The sequence below is a fragment of the Watersipora subatra genome, chromosome 9, assembly GCF_963576615.1.
Source record: "Watersipora subatra chromosome 9, tzWatSuba1.1, whole genome shotgun sequence".
Lineage (NCBI taxonomy): Eukaryota > Metazoa > Bryozoa > Gymnolaemata > Cheilostomatida > Watersiporidae > Watersipora > Watersipora subatra.
Window position 1 is genome coordinate 25641320 of NC_088716.1, and position 17504 is coordinate 25658823.

General features: G+C 36.1%; 1 protein-coding gene across 5 annotated transcripts in view; it reads right to left on the minus strand.

Moving 5' to 3' along the window:
• Positions 1 to 243: 243 nt before the first annotated feature.
• LOC137405470 (protein phosphatase 1 regulatory subunit 12A-like) overlaps positions 244 to 17504 on the minus strand; it is a 75320-nt gene continuing 58059 nt past the window's right edge. For 4 of the 5 annotated variants that reach the window (XM_068091745.1, XM_068091743.1, XM_068091744.1 and 1 more), the window contains 5 exons: positions 7906 to 8070; positions 5443 to 5577; positions 3752 to 3802; positions 2306 to 2414; positions 244 to 1325 (listed from right to left, as the gene is read on the minus strand). In XM_068091745.1, coding sequence (XP_067947846.1) covers positions 2325 to 2414; positions 3752 to 3802; positions 5443 to 5577; positions 7906 to 8070 — 441 coding nt within the window. In that variant the 3' untranslated portion in view covers positions 244 to 1325; positions 2306 to 2324. The remainder of the gene's footprint in view (positions 1326 to 2305; positions 2415 to 3751; positions 3803 to 5442; positions 5578 to 7905; positions 8071 to 17504) is intronic. The other variant, XM_068091742.1, reaches the window with a different exon arrangement.

Sequence of the window (17504 nt, forward strand, 5' to 3'; positions counted from 1 at the left end):
TGTTGAAACACTCTGCAGCATGTTGCAGATTACGCATCACTCTGGTGTAAACTCAGCCCCCCGATGTTTTGCGTCAAACTGTTTTGTACAGAGCATTTAACAAATTACTTTTGTTAGCTGATGGTTGGAGATCCATTTGTCTGTAATATACTAAGTGTTATTCACTCACCTAGGTAATCTTGTTCCATTCTATGAAACTGAGTGAGCAAAGTAGCCTGGACAATAAATATTTAGATCTTTAAATATTATTAAATAAAAGTTTTATTTTGAATGCCAATGTGCATATGTGGTACAAGTTAGACAATTGATGCCATTGCCATTTATGAAGTTGGATCAAGCACAAGCTCAGCTCGTGTCTGACAGTTAGCCAATGCTGAGCGATAAACCAAAAGTGCTTCTAGGTTTGATGCTCAAGCAACTCGAGCCGCTAACATCGTCAAGATAATAAAACTATAACAAACTGACGATACTGCCGTTGTACGAAAACAGAGCGAAAAACTGTCTTATTGTACCACAGCTTACAAAATTGATTAACAATATGGTTTGCAAGACCCTTCTCCAACATGTCAGAAGGATAGCACCCTTTAAGCGGCTTGACGAAATTCTCCTGCAAAAGTCTCCAAGAAAAACTTTAAAACCAAGCGAATCCTTCAAATGTTGGGCTCATGCGAATTTTTTAATTGAATAAATCGTCCACATTAAAATAATGAAATAGAGTGGAGAAAAAATTGTTAAAAGGTTTTTTACACAGAAACGCAAAAAGAAACGGGAGGTAGGCGCATAACTTAGAGAGCACTACCAGCTTTTACAGGAGAAATTCATAAAGTCACCTTAAGGCTAGCCAGCAAGTAAACCAATTGGAAGTACACCAGTAATAGGCCCTGCCAGCAAAAGGACTGGTCTAAAATACACTATAACCGTGATTAGAAACAAAAACGGATGCTTGATAAAATTATGCTTTCAGCAGTAATAGACTAAACACTTCATTGGGCTCTAACAAATGGTTGGAAACGCTCACAAATAGTAACATCCGCAAGAGAATGAGTAACACCCAAGAGCATATTACCTACTTACAGGAGATGGCCTCTATCCAATAACGGATAAGAACCCTAAAAGGTTGAATATCTGACCAACCAGACACTGCACTTGGCTAATAGTCAAAAATAAAGATTGTCATATTAAATAAGAAAAAATAGGCAATTAAGTAAACTGACAGGGCCAGTCGAGCTCGCTCTTGACTATTTACTCAGTTTGCTGATGACCCTGATAAGCGCACCATTTTCTTCCTTAAGCCTTGTATTGTCTTTTATAAGGCTCTGCATTTTCTAAAACAAACGGATGCTTTCTACAACAACTTTTCCCACAGATAAAAAGCCAGGAGCACACATGCAGTCTGAAAAACTCAGTATATGCATATTTATTGTACTGATTGCATGCTGCTAGTCATAAGAGAGCTTTGAAACCCGCTTCAGATAGTTTCACATGACTCTAAAACCTTCCTGTATATCTGCTTATTTTAAGTCATCTACAGTATACGACTTGAAATAAGCAAATATAAATTTATGAAATGTGATAATATTTGTAAAGACTGTTATCTTCAACCTTGAAAAAAAAAAATGTTCCAAATTTATTCTACATGATTATTGACAATACATAATTTTACAGCTATTTGGTTTACATATTCGCTATCAGAAAAAATGAGGATTAATTTAATATATAATTTATGGTTATTGACTAAACTCACAATGAGTACAATATAGTAAATGTGAATTTTAGTTTTCCAACAAAAGGGTTCCAGTTTATTTCACACACCAGTGTATCTTGATATTGGCAAATATTTAGCAACTCCAGGTCAAGAAATCAAATGCCATTTAAACAGAGACAAGATGTCTGGTTTATAACACATAAGTTCTTTATGATGTAATTAGCGAAGGTAGCTAGGAAACACTGAAGATGCTCAGCACAGCATCCAATCACATCCACCCTCAAGTAGCCCAAAAGAAAACATGCCCAAGTTAACGAAATTTTACTTTGTTAAACTTATAGCAAAGTATAAAAACCTGAATGAGGCGTGAGTAGAAAAAGAGAGAAGCATGCGCGACACTCGGCTAATGGCGAGCACGATGGTAATGCAATTCGCTGACCCAACTCCAGTCTCAAACGGGGATCAACGACTAGTCATTCAGCTGCGCACCTTTGGCCATGCAGTAAATTAGAATCCAGCAAACCAGCCGAAGACGAGCAGCGCATGGACCGTGATACAACCGACGCTAGGAAATGAACTGCATGCGTGGCCCAATTGTACCTGCTTTGACAATGATTTATCATTTTGACGAAAGTTTTGCTACAACTCGAGTGAGGGCTCGGTTTTCTTCTTTGAGTTTATCATTTTCCGCTTTGTATTTGCGGCACTTCTAAAATTTATGCATTCATGAGAGTAGATTTATATAAAATATACATAATGCAATCAGTGTAATATATATGACACGCATCTATATTGAACTTTCAAAACTATAAAATTCAGTCTATATAAAGAGTAGGATAAGAGAAGAGCAAGTCAGATGTTAACACCGTTATAAGTAGTACACAGCAACTACATGTAAATATATAACATTTTATCTTTCTGAAAAAGAAGTTCAGTTTTTTTGATCAGCTAATCTGTTTTGTAATACATAGAGTTGTATGTAATACATAGAGTTAGATGCTTCAGTAATACATAGAGTTATACGTTTCAGTAATACAACGAGTTCTATGTTTCAGCAATACATAGAGTTATATGCTTCAGTAATACATAGAGTTATGTTTCAGTAATACAAAGATTTATATCCTTCAGTAACACATATAGTTATATGCTTCAGTAACACATAGAGTTATATGTTTCAGCAATACATAGAGTTATATGCTTCAGTAATACATAGAGTTATGTTTCAGTAATACAAAGATTTATATGCTTCAGTAACACTTATAGTTATATGCTTCAGTAACACATAGAGTTATAGGTTTCAGTAATACATAGAGTTATATGTTTCAGTAATACATAAAGTTATGGGTTTCAGTGATACATAGAGTTATATGTTTCAGTAATACATAGAGTTGTATGTTTCAGTAATACATAGAGTTATACGTTTCAGTAGTACATAGAGTTATGTTTTAGTAATACATAGAGTTATACGTTTCAGTAATACAAAGTTATGTTTCAGTAATACATAGAGTGATATGTTTTAGTAATACATAGAGTTATACGTTTCAGTAATACAGAGGTATATGCTTCAGTAATACATACATGTAGAGTTATATGTTTCAGCAATCATAAACTGTTAAAGGAAGTGGTATGTGTAGGTACCAAGTATATGATTACAATTCATGTCATTAAAAGTGCATATAGGTGTTTTTGTTGCTCTCAAAATGATGACGGAAACCAGATTTGGTTGACTTAGACAGATAGGTGATGCATGACTTGTAAGAAACTGTGGATCTACAGTGACAAGTGAGATGGAAACTACATGCACCAGAAAACAGGTAAAGTAATGTGTCCTTAACAGACAAGCTAGAAATTGCTTTTGTGTGATGTGCATATAATGAGGGTGATGAAAAACCGTGACACTTAAATTGGTGAAATATTACTGCAGATGACAAATGGAATCGTCTCATCTTCGTGGGTTTCACTGGAGCTCCTAAAGTAAGTATTTGTGTTAGAATACAATAAATCAAGAGTCAACGACGTATAAAACAAAAGCATAGCATACATTACCTCGTGTTCCTCTTCCAATTCAGATATCCTCCTTTCCATCGCCCGTCGTTCCTGTGAAAATACCATAACCATAAATATGTACATAAAAAGCAAAAGAATTGCCTCAAAAACCTCGAGACTGAACCTCGAAACTGAAATGAAGACCTGAGTTAGTTGATCAGTTAGCAGCACCAGCTGCTAACAAATTACTCTCTAGTTTAAAACAACCCCTATGTTTCCATGACGTGGATGATACAGATTTGGAGTTGTGCACACATTGAGTTACCTTGTGATAAGTGTTTCAATGGACATTCGCATGATGTGGATTAACACAGATGCTTTAGTAAAAAAGAAAAAGATTTTTACGTGAGAGTTCATAGTGACGCTTTCAGAACTGCTCACATTAAAATAAGAATGGTCGAAATGTGGAAAATGCTTAAAATGGACTATCTTGCTCGGCATGTTCTTGCGCATCATTTGCAAGTGTCGTTTCTATCTTTAGAAAACTTGAAACATTGGATAAAGATTTACGAGAAATAAAACTTGACTTGCGGATTTTTGCTGTTTCCATGTTGCGGACTGACCCAAACTTGGGGATTAATCGTGTCATGGCAACATAGTGTATAAAAGTCAACTAGGTTAATGCATAGCTAGATTAACACAGCAGTATTTAACACTTTATAATTACCTTGTCTCTATGAATAAGTAATGTATATAGAACAATTTATCATCTTTTGTCATCAGCATAACAAGCCTTAGATTACAGTTCGCAAGTAAAAAAAATTGAAGGGCCATTTGAATGAGTACCTGCAATGGCTTCTACACTTCAACATGCTCCTAAAACTATTTACAGTATATCAGAATGTAGTATATACACTATCCAGTGCATGTAATATCCTAGAGTGTTAACAAGTCTCAATGCGATAAAGAAGCACGGTAGTTATTTTATGAATGAATCAGTGAGGCTAAGTCCTCTATATAATCACATGAAAGAAAAATCTAATATGTATAACCAGCCACCAACTGAAACAAATCTTAAAGTAAATATTTAGGGCAAACTAGTAACCTCGCAATGTCTATGGTAATAAAGGTGACATATTAGCACTAAGAGTCTTGCATTGCATGAAACATAGACACGTGTATGCACGTTTATTGAACTGTAAACTGTACAAACGAGCAGATAACTTCCAATTTTGTTGCAAATATTGCCTGATTTTCTATGCTGCCTTCTTGAAACTGTTTTACAAATCAAGCCTCGTCGTCGGCATGAGTTTATATGAAGTTATCCAACGATAAACGTAAGAGAAATGAAGAAAAACAACTCACAAGTGGGATCTGTTGGAATATTTGATGATTTAGAATGTGTCCACGCATCCATACAATACACATCCATACGATACGCATCCATACGATACGCACCCATACGATACGCACCCAAACGATACGCACCCTAACGATACGCACCCATACGATACGCACCCATACGATACGCACCCATACGATACGCACCCATACAATACGCACCATACAAAGTTTAGTCCAATCTGATTCCTAAGCCTTAGTTGCTTGAAAAAGTGCTGCCGGTACAAGTCAGAACGAAAAGTAACTGGATGCCAACTACTTAGCACAACAGCAGCAGGCATTATCTTCAAATCATTGAGAGGAATGGAAAAGTAAGCAAGGAAGAGATACCATTCTTGATGCAAACATACCCGCCGATCTGTCATTTGAGTCTCGGTAGAAGACGAGCGGTTGCTAGCATTTCTATTGGACTGCAGTAATTGCTCTTCTACGTTCTTCAGCTTCTCTTTCAGGTGCTCATTCTCTACTTTTAGTTCCTCACATTGCTGTTCACAAACCAGACATATTTATTCTTATTAACGATAAAATGAATGACGAGTAGAAATTTAAGAGGGTGAAACGATGATGAAAATTCACCAACATGTCGAGTCATACACCAACCATATTTTTTAAATCAGTAAAATATGCTGAGCTTCATCCTTTTCTCATTGCTGCCAGATTTCTTACCATGCTCTCGACATGTCAGTAATGTTTCAAAAAACATATTAAACATCAGTTTTTTCCTCCTCTTTTCAGGCAAAGTCAACAATTATATTTTCCCTATACTCCTGGATGTATTACTGAGATGGTGACTGCCATGGTTAATAATCATATACAGTCATACTTCGACTTACGAGCTTAATGCGTTCCAAGACTGAGCTTGTATGTTAATTTACTCGCATGTTGGTGCAATTTATTTATATAAAGAACCATTAAATATATATTGATTGGTTTCCATACTCTAAAAATGCAAATAAAACACTCAAAACAAGATATTGTAACAGAAAGAACATGTTGGTTATTGTCTTAATTTACCAAATGCTTTCAAAAAGCAACAATTAAAAAACAATGCAAGGAAATGTGATTAATTAAAATGTAAAATTAAATACATACAATAGCAGCTAACGCTAACATTTGCCAGAGAGGGAGATATAAGTTATCCTTCATTGCAACAGTTGAATAAATTTGGAGTTTATCAATGTCTTAAAAGACAAACGTAGAAGCAAACCTAAAAGCAAACTTTCATTTTTAACTTAACGTAATTAAAATTTCTTCGGTGTTTGTAGTTTGAAGTTTCTCGCTGGTTAGCTAATTTTTCTTTTGTTTCGCTTTCACGACCAGCCGGCCGTTTTAAGTTGAACCTATCTAAGGACGTTTGCCTTTGTCGCCCTTTCAACATGTTGCGATTAGGATGAACGCAGGTGTCGTCACAAAAAGTTAATGCACGGCCACTAGCCAACTTGTCCGAATGTCTATTTTTATAATTTTGCTAGATAGCACCGGCCTTTTCATATAGCATTGTTTCAGTTACGCTGTCACCGGCCAATTGTTTATCCAATGCCTGAGCAGTCTCTCCATCAGCGGTCGTGAAGATCGCTGCGGCGTTTAGAAACTATGGCCAGTCCTTTTGCGAACTAAATGCCCTGAATATAATCCTTCGGTTTGATAATTGTGGATGTATTTCTGTCATATTGCTGAGCTAGCTCAATCACGCATACACATTTTGCATATTTTTCAATAATTTTCCGTTTAATATCAACTGTTATCATTCGCTTTTTCTTTGCATTATCTTTCATTTTACTGGCAAACTTTCGGTCAACGCAGAGTACTTTAAATTCACATGATTCTGCACTGAAAATCGCACAAAAAAAACACGGTACAAAAGTATAACCTGAGCAGTTGAAAAATACAGAGTGATGCTGTTCTCATAAAACACCTCCGGCATACTTGGCAACTGACTCACGTGCTCGTATCTCAAACATGGCTCGTATGTTAGTGCTAAAACTTGCTTAAAAGCTGGCTCGTATCTCAAGTTTCTCGTACGTTGGAGCACTCGTAAGTTGAAGTATTACTGTATTGGCTAATAATGGAACTTAAAACTAAACATTTGAGAGAATATATAATTTCGTCCGTAATTCAAATGAATGTTTAATACTTGTCCATCAGTCTATCACAAGCGAATTCAATCTTTTTTGAAAGAAAACAGTGGCCATCCATGGAGACGGTACCTCCTTACATCAGACGCTTACGGACATCAAACAACTTATAAATAGATTACGCTGGCGTTTAAGATGAACTTACACAAATTTTTAGTGGATTTTATCAGAAAGTGTTAGTATTTTTTTACTATTTGTGATTGTTTTTGATGTTTGAGGTGATCTGACTGCCAGGATGTTTCGAGATTAAAATTAACAAAAATTGATCGTGGTTGAAACCCTCAGAAGAAAAACATGTGCAAGATGATATTACTAGTTGCTATCATTGCTATAAAGTTGTGTTCAAGTTGCAGCATTACAAGTCTCTATTCTGTCAGTCTCTTTGCAACTATAGATGTCATAATCACACTTTTGCTTGATATGAGTGTTTTAACTGTGGTTAAGTTAAGTTGATTTTAACCTTGAAACATTCTGACTATCAGATCACCTCAAACATCAAAAGCATGGTAGAAAAATAGCGATACTTTCTGATAAAACCTACTAAAACTTTGTGCATATTCATCTTTAAAGATGCAGGTGATTACCCAACTTCTACATCCTTCTATCTCAATACATGCTACAATCTGGCTCTGCTGTCAATACAATCCATTTGCTGGTAATGTTCTGCTAGCAACTCACAGCTTTGTAGTCTACTTCAGAAGACGAGTCTAGTACTGATGTAGGCCGGCGGCTATAACGTGAGCTATATGATGACCTATCACTTTTGTCACCGACATTACCACTAGCCATCTGTGTTGGAACATCTGACGTAGAACCGTAGCGCCTAGTAAACGGCCTTGATGCCTGAAACAATAGAGCAAACAATAGAGTGAAATCCAAAAACTAAGCTTGACCAGTTGTGTTAACTTTATTTTTCTGCTTTTCTACCTACACATTTTAAATCGGATGAAACCCTGCAATTAAGGTGTCTAAGATGAAAGACAGTAGTTATTTGAAACGCAAATACAGCTCAAAAAACGATTCTACACGTGTGGCAGGCACATCCTAAAATTCTTAAAAATATTATACAGTTAATAATATGACATTCGCTTTAACTAGTAAACACAATCATACTTCATCATTTCGATAACAACGCTAGCTTGTGATAAAATAGCGCTTCTTGGAGCTCATTTTTCTTGGCGTTCAGCCTATTAAACATCCTGTAACAAGCTATGAGCAATGTGAAATAGCTTATCTACCTTTAAGAAAGAACTGAGATTATTTTGAAAACTAAATTTAGAAAATAATGGGTTTTAAGACACCCATCTCTATAATTCTAGACCAGACTAAACATCCCAACTTCAGTCCCTAAAACCTAGCTTACGTCCCATATTTATGGGCGGGGCTTGTTGTGTCGATTGCGACACCAACATTGAATCGCTGTAAAAAAGCCTTCAAAAACAAAAATGACTTTGAAAGTTAGTGGACCAATTTTTATTTTGAGTACAAAATCAGACTCACTGTGTTTGATTTACGTATGAACAAACAATGAAAGCTGTTCGTGGCAGTTATGATTTAAATTCTTGAAAATACTATACAGTTAATAATATGATATCCGCTCCAATTAAAAACAGTTATACATCATCATTTCTTGTATGCATAACTCTGGTGCTGAGCATATCCTATAACAACCGGAATAAATTCTATTAAAATATACATTAAATTCCCCATTCCTATATCGTAAGTTATTCATAGCAAACCTTCAACTACCAGACTTCACAGAAAACTATTCAATTCTATCTTTCAAACAGAAAACGTGGTCCAACTAAGACATATGTAAGTACATTAACTCAGAGATAATTTCATTAATTAAGAAAGAACCACTCTAGTAAGACAGCTTTCCGTTACAATTGGTTGAATAAGGATATAAGATGTGATTGGTCAGTATATGACTATATTTGATGTGATTGGTTAATATATGAATATAATGAATGTGATTGGTTAGTATGTGGATATATTGAATGTGATTGGTTGAATATCTAAATATTTAATAGAATACTCCATTTTTTTCACATCTCACTATTTCTCTTATGATGGAGATATCAATACCAGTCTTAGCTTTGAATTTTAAGGTTGTAGAGATGTTTAGAAATTATAAACCTAGCATGACATGAAATTCCTTTCTACATCGAAATATGCATAGAAATGACAGTCAACCGGCAGCATTTTTAGTCCAGCTGCCCTATCACAGGCAGATGTTTATGTTGCTAATGTTTTTCATAGTAATACTAAGACGCTCTGTTGAACATGTTACAGGACGGATTTTGATAAGTTCTTTTTAGCTATATCAAGATTAAAGTTATTCTCACACCCATCACATGCCTAGATACATGCCAAATTATGACAAATAACAAGAGGTCAAGTCAGACTAATGATAAATACAAGCTGACCAGTATTGTACATTTCCGCCATAACTTAACAAATAATGCCACTAACAAGTTAGTTTTTAGGTTTTCGTAAGTCTTGTGAGCAGTGCGGATTTTTACTATGAAAACAAAATTGGCAAGCTTGTCTCAGTAAAAATTAGTGCATGTGAATGTTGTGAAAGTACTGCCAAAAGGAGGGGACGGCCCTGTGTTGTATTTAAATAAAACTAATAATTAACGATTGAAATTTATGACTAAAATAATAATTATGAGCGAAAAAAGTGCCACCCGTTCCATAAAATATCCTCATCCCTCACCATGTGCAACAGCACTAACAGACAGCTATGGGTAAAACAGCTGACTACAATTTCTGTGTTTAATTTAGTTTCTAGGTTTTTAAGAGTTAATAAAAAACAGACAATAAATCTTAAAAAAATAAGGCGAGACCACTTATTTATACAGTGTTTTATTAAAGTGATGCCGTACAACAGCGGTCTATGCAATTAATAAGGACCGTTATGGGTAGACAACTTTAATCGAGAGTTATTCCTTGTGAAACAATATACATGTATAATCATTTGAGATACTAGTCATGAGTGGTAGCACAGGAAAAACGACCAACACATAGTTGCTATATGTGTAGTTATGCAGTAGACTATAAACTCGACTAAGCGATTTAATGTTGCTTGAAGCAGTTGAAGAAATTCAAATAAACCTTATCTTAAAACCTATATCATCTTCATCTTTATCTATATACAGTCAAACAAGGATAACTTGGCCACGGATATTTCGAACACATTGTTAACTCGAACGGATTCTTTGGTCCGTTCCTACGCAACGATAAATTGCTTTAGATAACTCGAATTTAACACGGTTAACTCAAACAGTTTTTTGCCGAAGGAACAAACTTAAAACAAACTTTGGTTTGTTTTAATCCGAAGGAATTTACATTAATCGCGGAGCTACGACTACTCTGCCTTCCTAGCGAGTAAAGTGCTCCCTATAGGTATATAGTGTACATATATTTCCCCCGTACCGTATAATGGAACCGATTAGGAGACCGTATAAAACCTGATTAATGGGGTCGCTAACACGTCAGCTAAGTTACGGCCAAACTAAAAACGTTAAAAAGTATTAGCGATAAAAATTTAATAAAGATCGACACAACATGCAAAATCCATATTGTAAGAGTGATTATATGTGGACATATAAGGATAACTCACCTTTTCACAGACTACACTCGATAGGTATTTTTAATGAAACAACTACTCAGATGTGAAGCATGCGTTTTTGGATTGGTCGTAAATGTTTACTCGTGTGAAGTTTTAAAAATTATCCGAAAATTTAGATATTTTTCTGTCAGCTAAGATTTGTTTGTAGTTTTAGGTGATGTGACTGCCAAGATGTTTTAAGATTAAAATTGGCAAAATTAATTCCTGTTAAAACGCTCAGAAGAAAAAGATGGTTTTTTTCTGAGTGTTTCGACGACGATCAAGTTTTGCCAATTTTAATCTGGAAACGTCCTGGCGGTCACATCGCATAAAACAACAAACAAACCTCAAGGGATAGAAAAATCTCTATACTTTCTTATAAAATTTTTTTAAACTTTACAATAGAAGCATTTTATTTAAAGCAAGCCATTCATGCTTTTGATTCATATTATAGTTTGTATATGTACATGTATCTACTAATAAATACATGGACTTATGACAGTGCTCTGATAACTTGAACGCTCTGATAACTCGAACACTTTCACTCGGTCCCGTGAAGTTTGAGTTATCCATGTTTGACTGTATATATTTCTCAAAGAATGTCTGTATGTATGCAGTCCGGCTATAGCTATTAAATCTTGAAATAAAGAATCCACACCGAAGAAGATTTGATCTCAGACCCTACCACTCACCAGTCCGACACCATACCCAATAGATCACAGAAACTGAGTTGATAACTTGCCGGATAAAAGTCACTATATGAGAGCACATACTAAACGGCTTTGCATACCATGTAGGGTGAATGCATAAAGGCGAAAACACACTAGGCGATATCTAGCACGATTACGCGGTGTGTGGCGCTAATCTGCGCTAGAACTCACTCAGGGAGCGCATGCAGAGCGATAACGCTAGACTTTCTCTACACAACTTTATCGCTAGTGAGATGCATTTCGATTGGTTGGGTTTTCCCAGAACGCAATTTTACGGCGGGTAATTATTTTTTATCGATGTTCAGCAACGTACAGCAGCGATAATTTGCTATTTTGTTACAATTGAAACATCTTCAGAACGAACGCTGAATTGTTCATAAATTTAATAAAAGCACTTCCAGTCCTGTACACCTTAACAAAAATTCCGAGTTGAAAACCAACATTTGGAGTCAATCGTTGCGCAGGTTGACCATCTTGACAATGGTAAATATTTAATATATTAAATATAAAAACTACAACAAAATAAAAAATATATATAAATCGTAAAATATTACAATTAAAAGTACAAGAATCATTGTTTTCGTATATCTTTTTGTCGTGTACAATCCGGGAGAGTGAGATAGGTTTAATAACGAAAGCGGAATGTGTAATAAACATGTCTTCAAACAACCAATAAAACTGAACACCAAAAGAGAAGATTTTGGAGCTTTATGTGACCTGCAAACAGGCTAACGCAGACTCCAATTATTCCACTTCTGATCAGGATTGAACTACAATCCAACTTGCACTTGTTTAAAAGAAGACGAATCCGCTCACCATTACCTCCATATATGTGCGGATTACAAAGATTCTAGATCACACACACAGCCAACAGAAAATAGTTGGGACTCCATAATAGACTTCCTGCAAGTCACCCGTCGTCTCATGTTCACGTGACAACAGATGACAATATTAAAGCCCTAGTCAGGCGCTAACCCGACCAACACTTTACGGCGTCTAGGGCCGTCTGACGTCAGGAGGAGATGCGGATGTTAGCGACGCAGATGTTTGCAGATACTGTTGACCCAAGCACTCTACACAGTTTTTGCCAAACGCTCAAAACAATCATGCCAAAAACTCAATGCAATCTTGATTATGGAAAATTTTGCCCGTCAACATTGCCAAACATGAACAATCAAAATAAACACGTCCATTTTAATTGTATATAATATTATCTAGTTTTTGCTATATAATATATTACAATCTATTCAGGTCAATGTGTACTATAAGCGGACCATACAATTTCATTTCATCTTCGCCTGCAAAAAGAGGCTTTTGTTTCATTGTTGTATATTATATTTTATTAATAAAGAGTTCATCATCATCATCATCATCAGCGAAACCCAGGGCTGATACTCCCCCCTAAAAGGACCATTAGGTTCGGCCCAAAATCACGTTTTAGGGGGGGTTTCAGACCATGAGGCACTGTCAGTGAATTTGCTACTTTAGGGGTGGTTTCCACAGCCAAGCTAGTAAAAGGGCCCATGCTCATTAAGGTTTTATTCAGCCAAAGTAATACCAAAAAATTGCACCGAAATTCCAGTCTTCATTTTAATACAAATCGCATTAGAATCTACATGCTTGCTGACGAGAAACAAATTGAAAAGAGACAGTCGACACTGAATCATCTAAGCAACCCTTTAGCAATATACTCAGAACGAATGATATGCTATTTCTTTCATTGATATTTACTATGTTTTCCTTTGTAAATTAAAATGATGATCTGATGGTTGATGTTTGGAATCAGTTTTATTAACCCTTTTTGCAGGCTTAGTGACATTTTGTCGTTTTGCGATACTGACGCTAGTCGGCAGAGCAACTATTATGTCGCCACACGAATGGTTTTTATAAATTGATTTATGGTTAGCTAATTGCCTGTTTTTGTTTAATTTTTTACCAATAGTAAACTACAATATATCAGTCTCTGTTAGCAACAAAAAATAAGCCGTTTGCAGTAAAAAAAAACGATCGTTTTTGCTGTACTAAACAAACAAAAAATTCGAAATAAAAACGTATCTAAATAAAATTGGGAATTTTTTTCTGCTTTATTAATGCATGAATCATATTGGATGTTTAGCAGGGCTTAGAACCTGGGCGCCCTTTAGAAAACTCCCAGTGTTTAGGGGGTGTATTTCAAATTGACCAACCAGGTGATTGGGGGTACAATATCCAAATTCAAATTGACCAACCAGGTGATTGGGGGTACAATATCCAAGTATGGGCCTATCCAGGTGGGTGTTTCTTTCAGAGTATCAGCCCTGGGCAGCGAAAGTGGAAGTTTCTTACGCTGTTGCCTAGATGGCACCATATTGAATTACCTAAATTTATTAACAGCTCCGAAGAAACTAATGATACGAAATTTTATTGGCAATTTGTGAGCGTGTCCATTATATCATTTTTTGGTGAATCGCTCAAGTGTGTTTAGGCACACGCCAGCGATATCTCCGCCCTCCTCATGACGCTCGCGATAAATTCGCCTAGTGTGTTTGGACCTTAAGTGATTGTCATTTGTTTGCTTACTAAAATTTTCCATTGGCAATCTGCCAGGCTAATAGCAAGTGGTAAGCAACTCTCATTACTCTCATTGTTTATAAGCTGATTTTTAATACTCCAGCAACGCCGGATAGCACAGCTAGTCACTGATAAATTTAAGGGTGTATACCTGTCATTCCACTCAAATCTTTGGACCTGCTTTGCTAAAAACTTTATGGTATATCACTGTTGTAACAGCTTAAAAATCAGCGACGTTTAATATTAGTTGAATTGTCATTTTGCTTTAATTGAAAAATTGCCAATGTAAATTTTCCCGTCTTTTGGCTGTACTACAAACATGAAAACAGGAATAACAGTAAAAAATTTTCTTTTATACGAAGTATTGCAAATTAAACTATTTTGATGTATAATTTGCATTTAAACAGGCCATTGCTAAAAGGGCAGACGAAGCGAGAAAACTCCATTTCAGTTTTTGGCATAAATTCAAATATGAAGATGTTGTTACTGTAGGAGGATGTTAGAATTTTTCAAATTGTTAATTATTAAAAATTGTACATCAACCCCCTGGCCATACTCCATGGTCAGAATTACCCGACACACAGTTATTAAGGCATTCAACTCCTCACGAATGTAGAGATAAACCTAATATTTTCCAAGTATCACCATCTTGTGAGAATTAGTCATTTTCTTAGGGTGACCTGAATCCATACACATATCTCCATCAATATCACAACAACATATGTCAGACGATGAACTTGAAGTCATAAACATATCACTCTACTTTATTTATACATGTAGATACCATATCGTGGAAGCACTGTTACTAATTGGCAACAGCAGAGGAATTATATTGACACCAATGACTTACTACTAAACACACAACAATCGCATAATGAATGATGTACAGTGTAAATGAATAATAACCTAGGGTCAGGCAATACTTAGGCATTTACTAGGTATATGAGCAACAGAGAGATAATTGGCAGGCGTTATTAGTCTCTGTTCTTTAGAGCTAGTGATACGATTGTGATGAGGAGTTCATTGAGCAGATTGAACAGGTCAGAGAAATGGAAAAACTGATATACCTGAAGATCTATATACATGTACATCCATAAGAACTGGTATCTATATACATATACATCCATAGAAGCTGGTATCTATATACATGTACATCCATAGGAGCTGGAATCTATATACATGTACATCCATATAAGCTGGTATCTATATACATGTACATCCATATGAGCTGGTATCTATATACATGTACATCCATATGAGCTGGTATCTATATACATGTACATCCATATAAGCTGGTATCTATATACATGTACATCCATATGAACTGGTATCTATATACATGTACCTCCATATGAGCTGGTATCTATATACATGTACATCCATATGAACTGGTATCTATATACATGTACATCCATATGAACTGGTATCTATATACATGTACCTCCACACAAACAATTCAAGCAAGTCAGAAACAGAACAATGAATAAGCTTGAAATTTTATTAAATGGATTACTACGACAAATTTGAAACTTCAAGTGTTGTTTGATGATAAGGATAAATTACAGACATTAATTAGGCCTATAGTAAAAGAGAATTATTCCCTTTATTTATTGGTTTTTTCTTTGTAGCACCATACAAGAAATATTTGTTTTATATAAATCATTATGGACAGCCCAATAAAGGTATCTTCATTCCCTAACCTTTAAAAGACTGCGAACAGTTAACTCTTTAAGCAGGTTCCGGGATGGCAAACAAACACTTCTAAACAATAAATCTGTATGAATTTAACGACTTAACAAATTACACCCTGTTACATCCTTGTTCGATTTTAGCATTAAATAGTAGCTTATTTAGAGACTGACACTAATGGTTAATTGACTAAAGAAAGCCCAATATGGCCTAAGAGATATTGTAACTGAAACACAAGTATCTTACGCAGTCAGCACTCCTGCTACTGGCTCCACTGACAGCACTAACACTGCTCACGCCACTACCGATACTTGACAAACTGCTTGCGCTGCCAGACCGCTGAGCGGGAGAAAGGGAGGAAGAATACGCGTTAGGAGAGTATGGTGATGGGTAAGTATAAGCCCCGCTGTTTGAATAGTGTCCTGGGTTATATGGCGCGTAGGAGTATCTCGACGACGGCGATGCCCTCTCGGTTCCAGTTGAATATGGAACTGACAACGAATTTGTACCTGAATATCGGCTGCCGGGATAATATGACGACATAACGTCTGCAGCGAGATCTTTACTGACCTAAGCTAGTCCACCGAGTTCGACTGTCTTCCAATAAGACAGAAAGTAGCCTGACTATAAGATTTCAAGAGACTACAGAGACACAGGTTAGCAAAGAACGAGTAGATCACAAAGCTAAACAATGCCGAGAACGCAGAGCTGTGAGCAGTTATATCCATGTGGCGCACGCGCAACCTTAATAACATGTACACGAGTAAATGTCAGAAAGTCTGCAATCTACCAGTGACTAACTCATTTTCTCCATCACACTAAGCTATTGCGAGCAGCCACATTATCACTATCTATGTAGTTATCAGCCAATAGAAACGGCTTATGAGCTCTAATTGCAAATTCTATGCCAGCAACTGTTGTATAAGCATCACTCCGCCTTGATTATTATACAGCAGACAATGCATTAGCAATGCTATCTTCCCAGTTAAATTTAGAGCTGGAGCACAGCCTTCCCTGAAGGCTATGCTTAGCCCATTGCATAGAGCAAAACAATAGAGCGCTTCACCGCGAACCTAGACATAAAGTACAGACGACTTCATCGCTAAAAGCGTATATATGTAAACATATTCACGCACAAGGGAGATGAAATTAAGACATGCTCCACACAGTAGCCAGGAGACAACTATTTTTATAGCAGTTGAGGAGGCTCTGGCACATCATTAGTGTAACCATCTCACCCTTACTAAAACTACTAATTAATGCAGGAAAGCTAACTCATTTAATCATCACACCATCGCCTGCTTTACAGCAATCGCTATTCATTCTAAGTACCTGCAAGCACATTTTCATGGAGTCAGAGGAGATCACCTATAATCTGAAAGATGATTGTCATACCAAAGTCAAATTCAGTTTATCGACTATGCGATCGTCAAGCACGTATTGAATTTCTCACATCAAACTGATATGAATGGGTACGACAGCCACTGCACACTATATTTTGCATACAAAAGGAATCATTTTTTGAAGAAAATATGTTATTGCTCTGATGCAGTCTGCCACATAACCTCCTGCCACATAGCCTTCCTCATTACATGCACAGACTGCGACTGTCAGATATACTTTAATTGAAACACAGTGTATAAATAAACAGTACTGCCTATTTTTAAGAAAGAAACATTGTGTTTTGTGATACACTCTCAAAACTTAGAAAC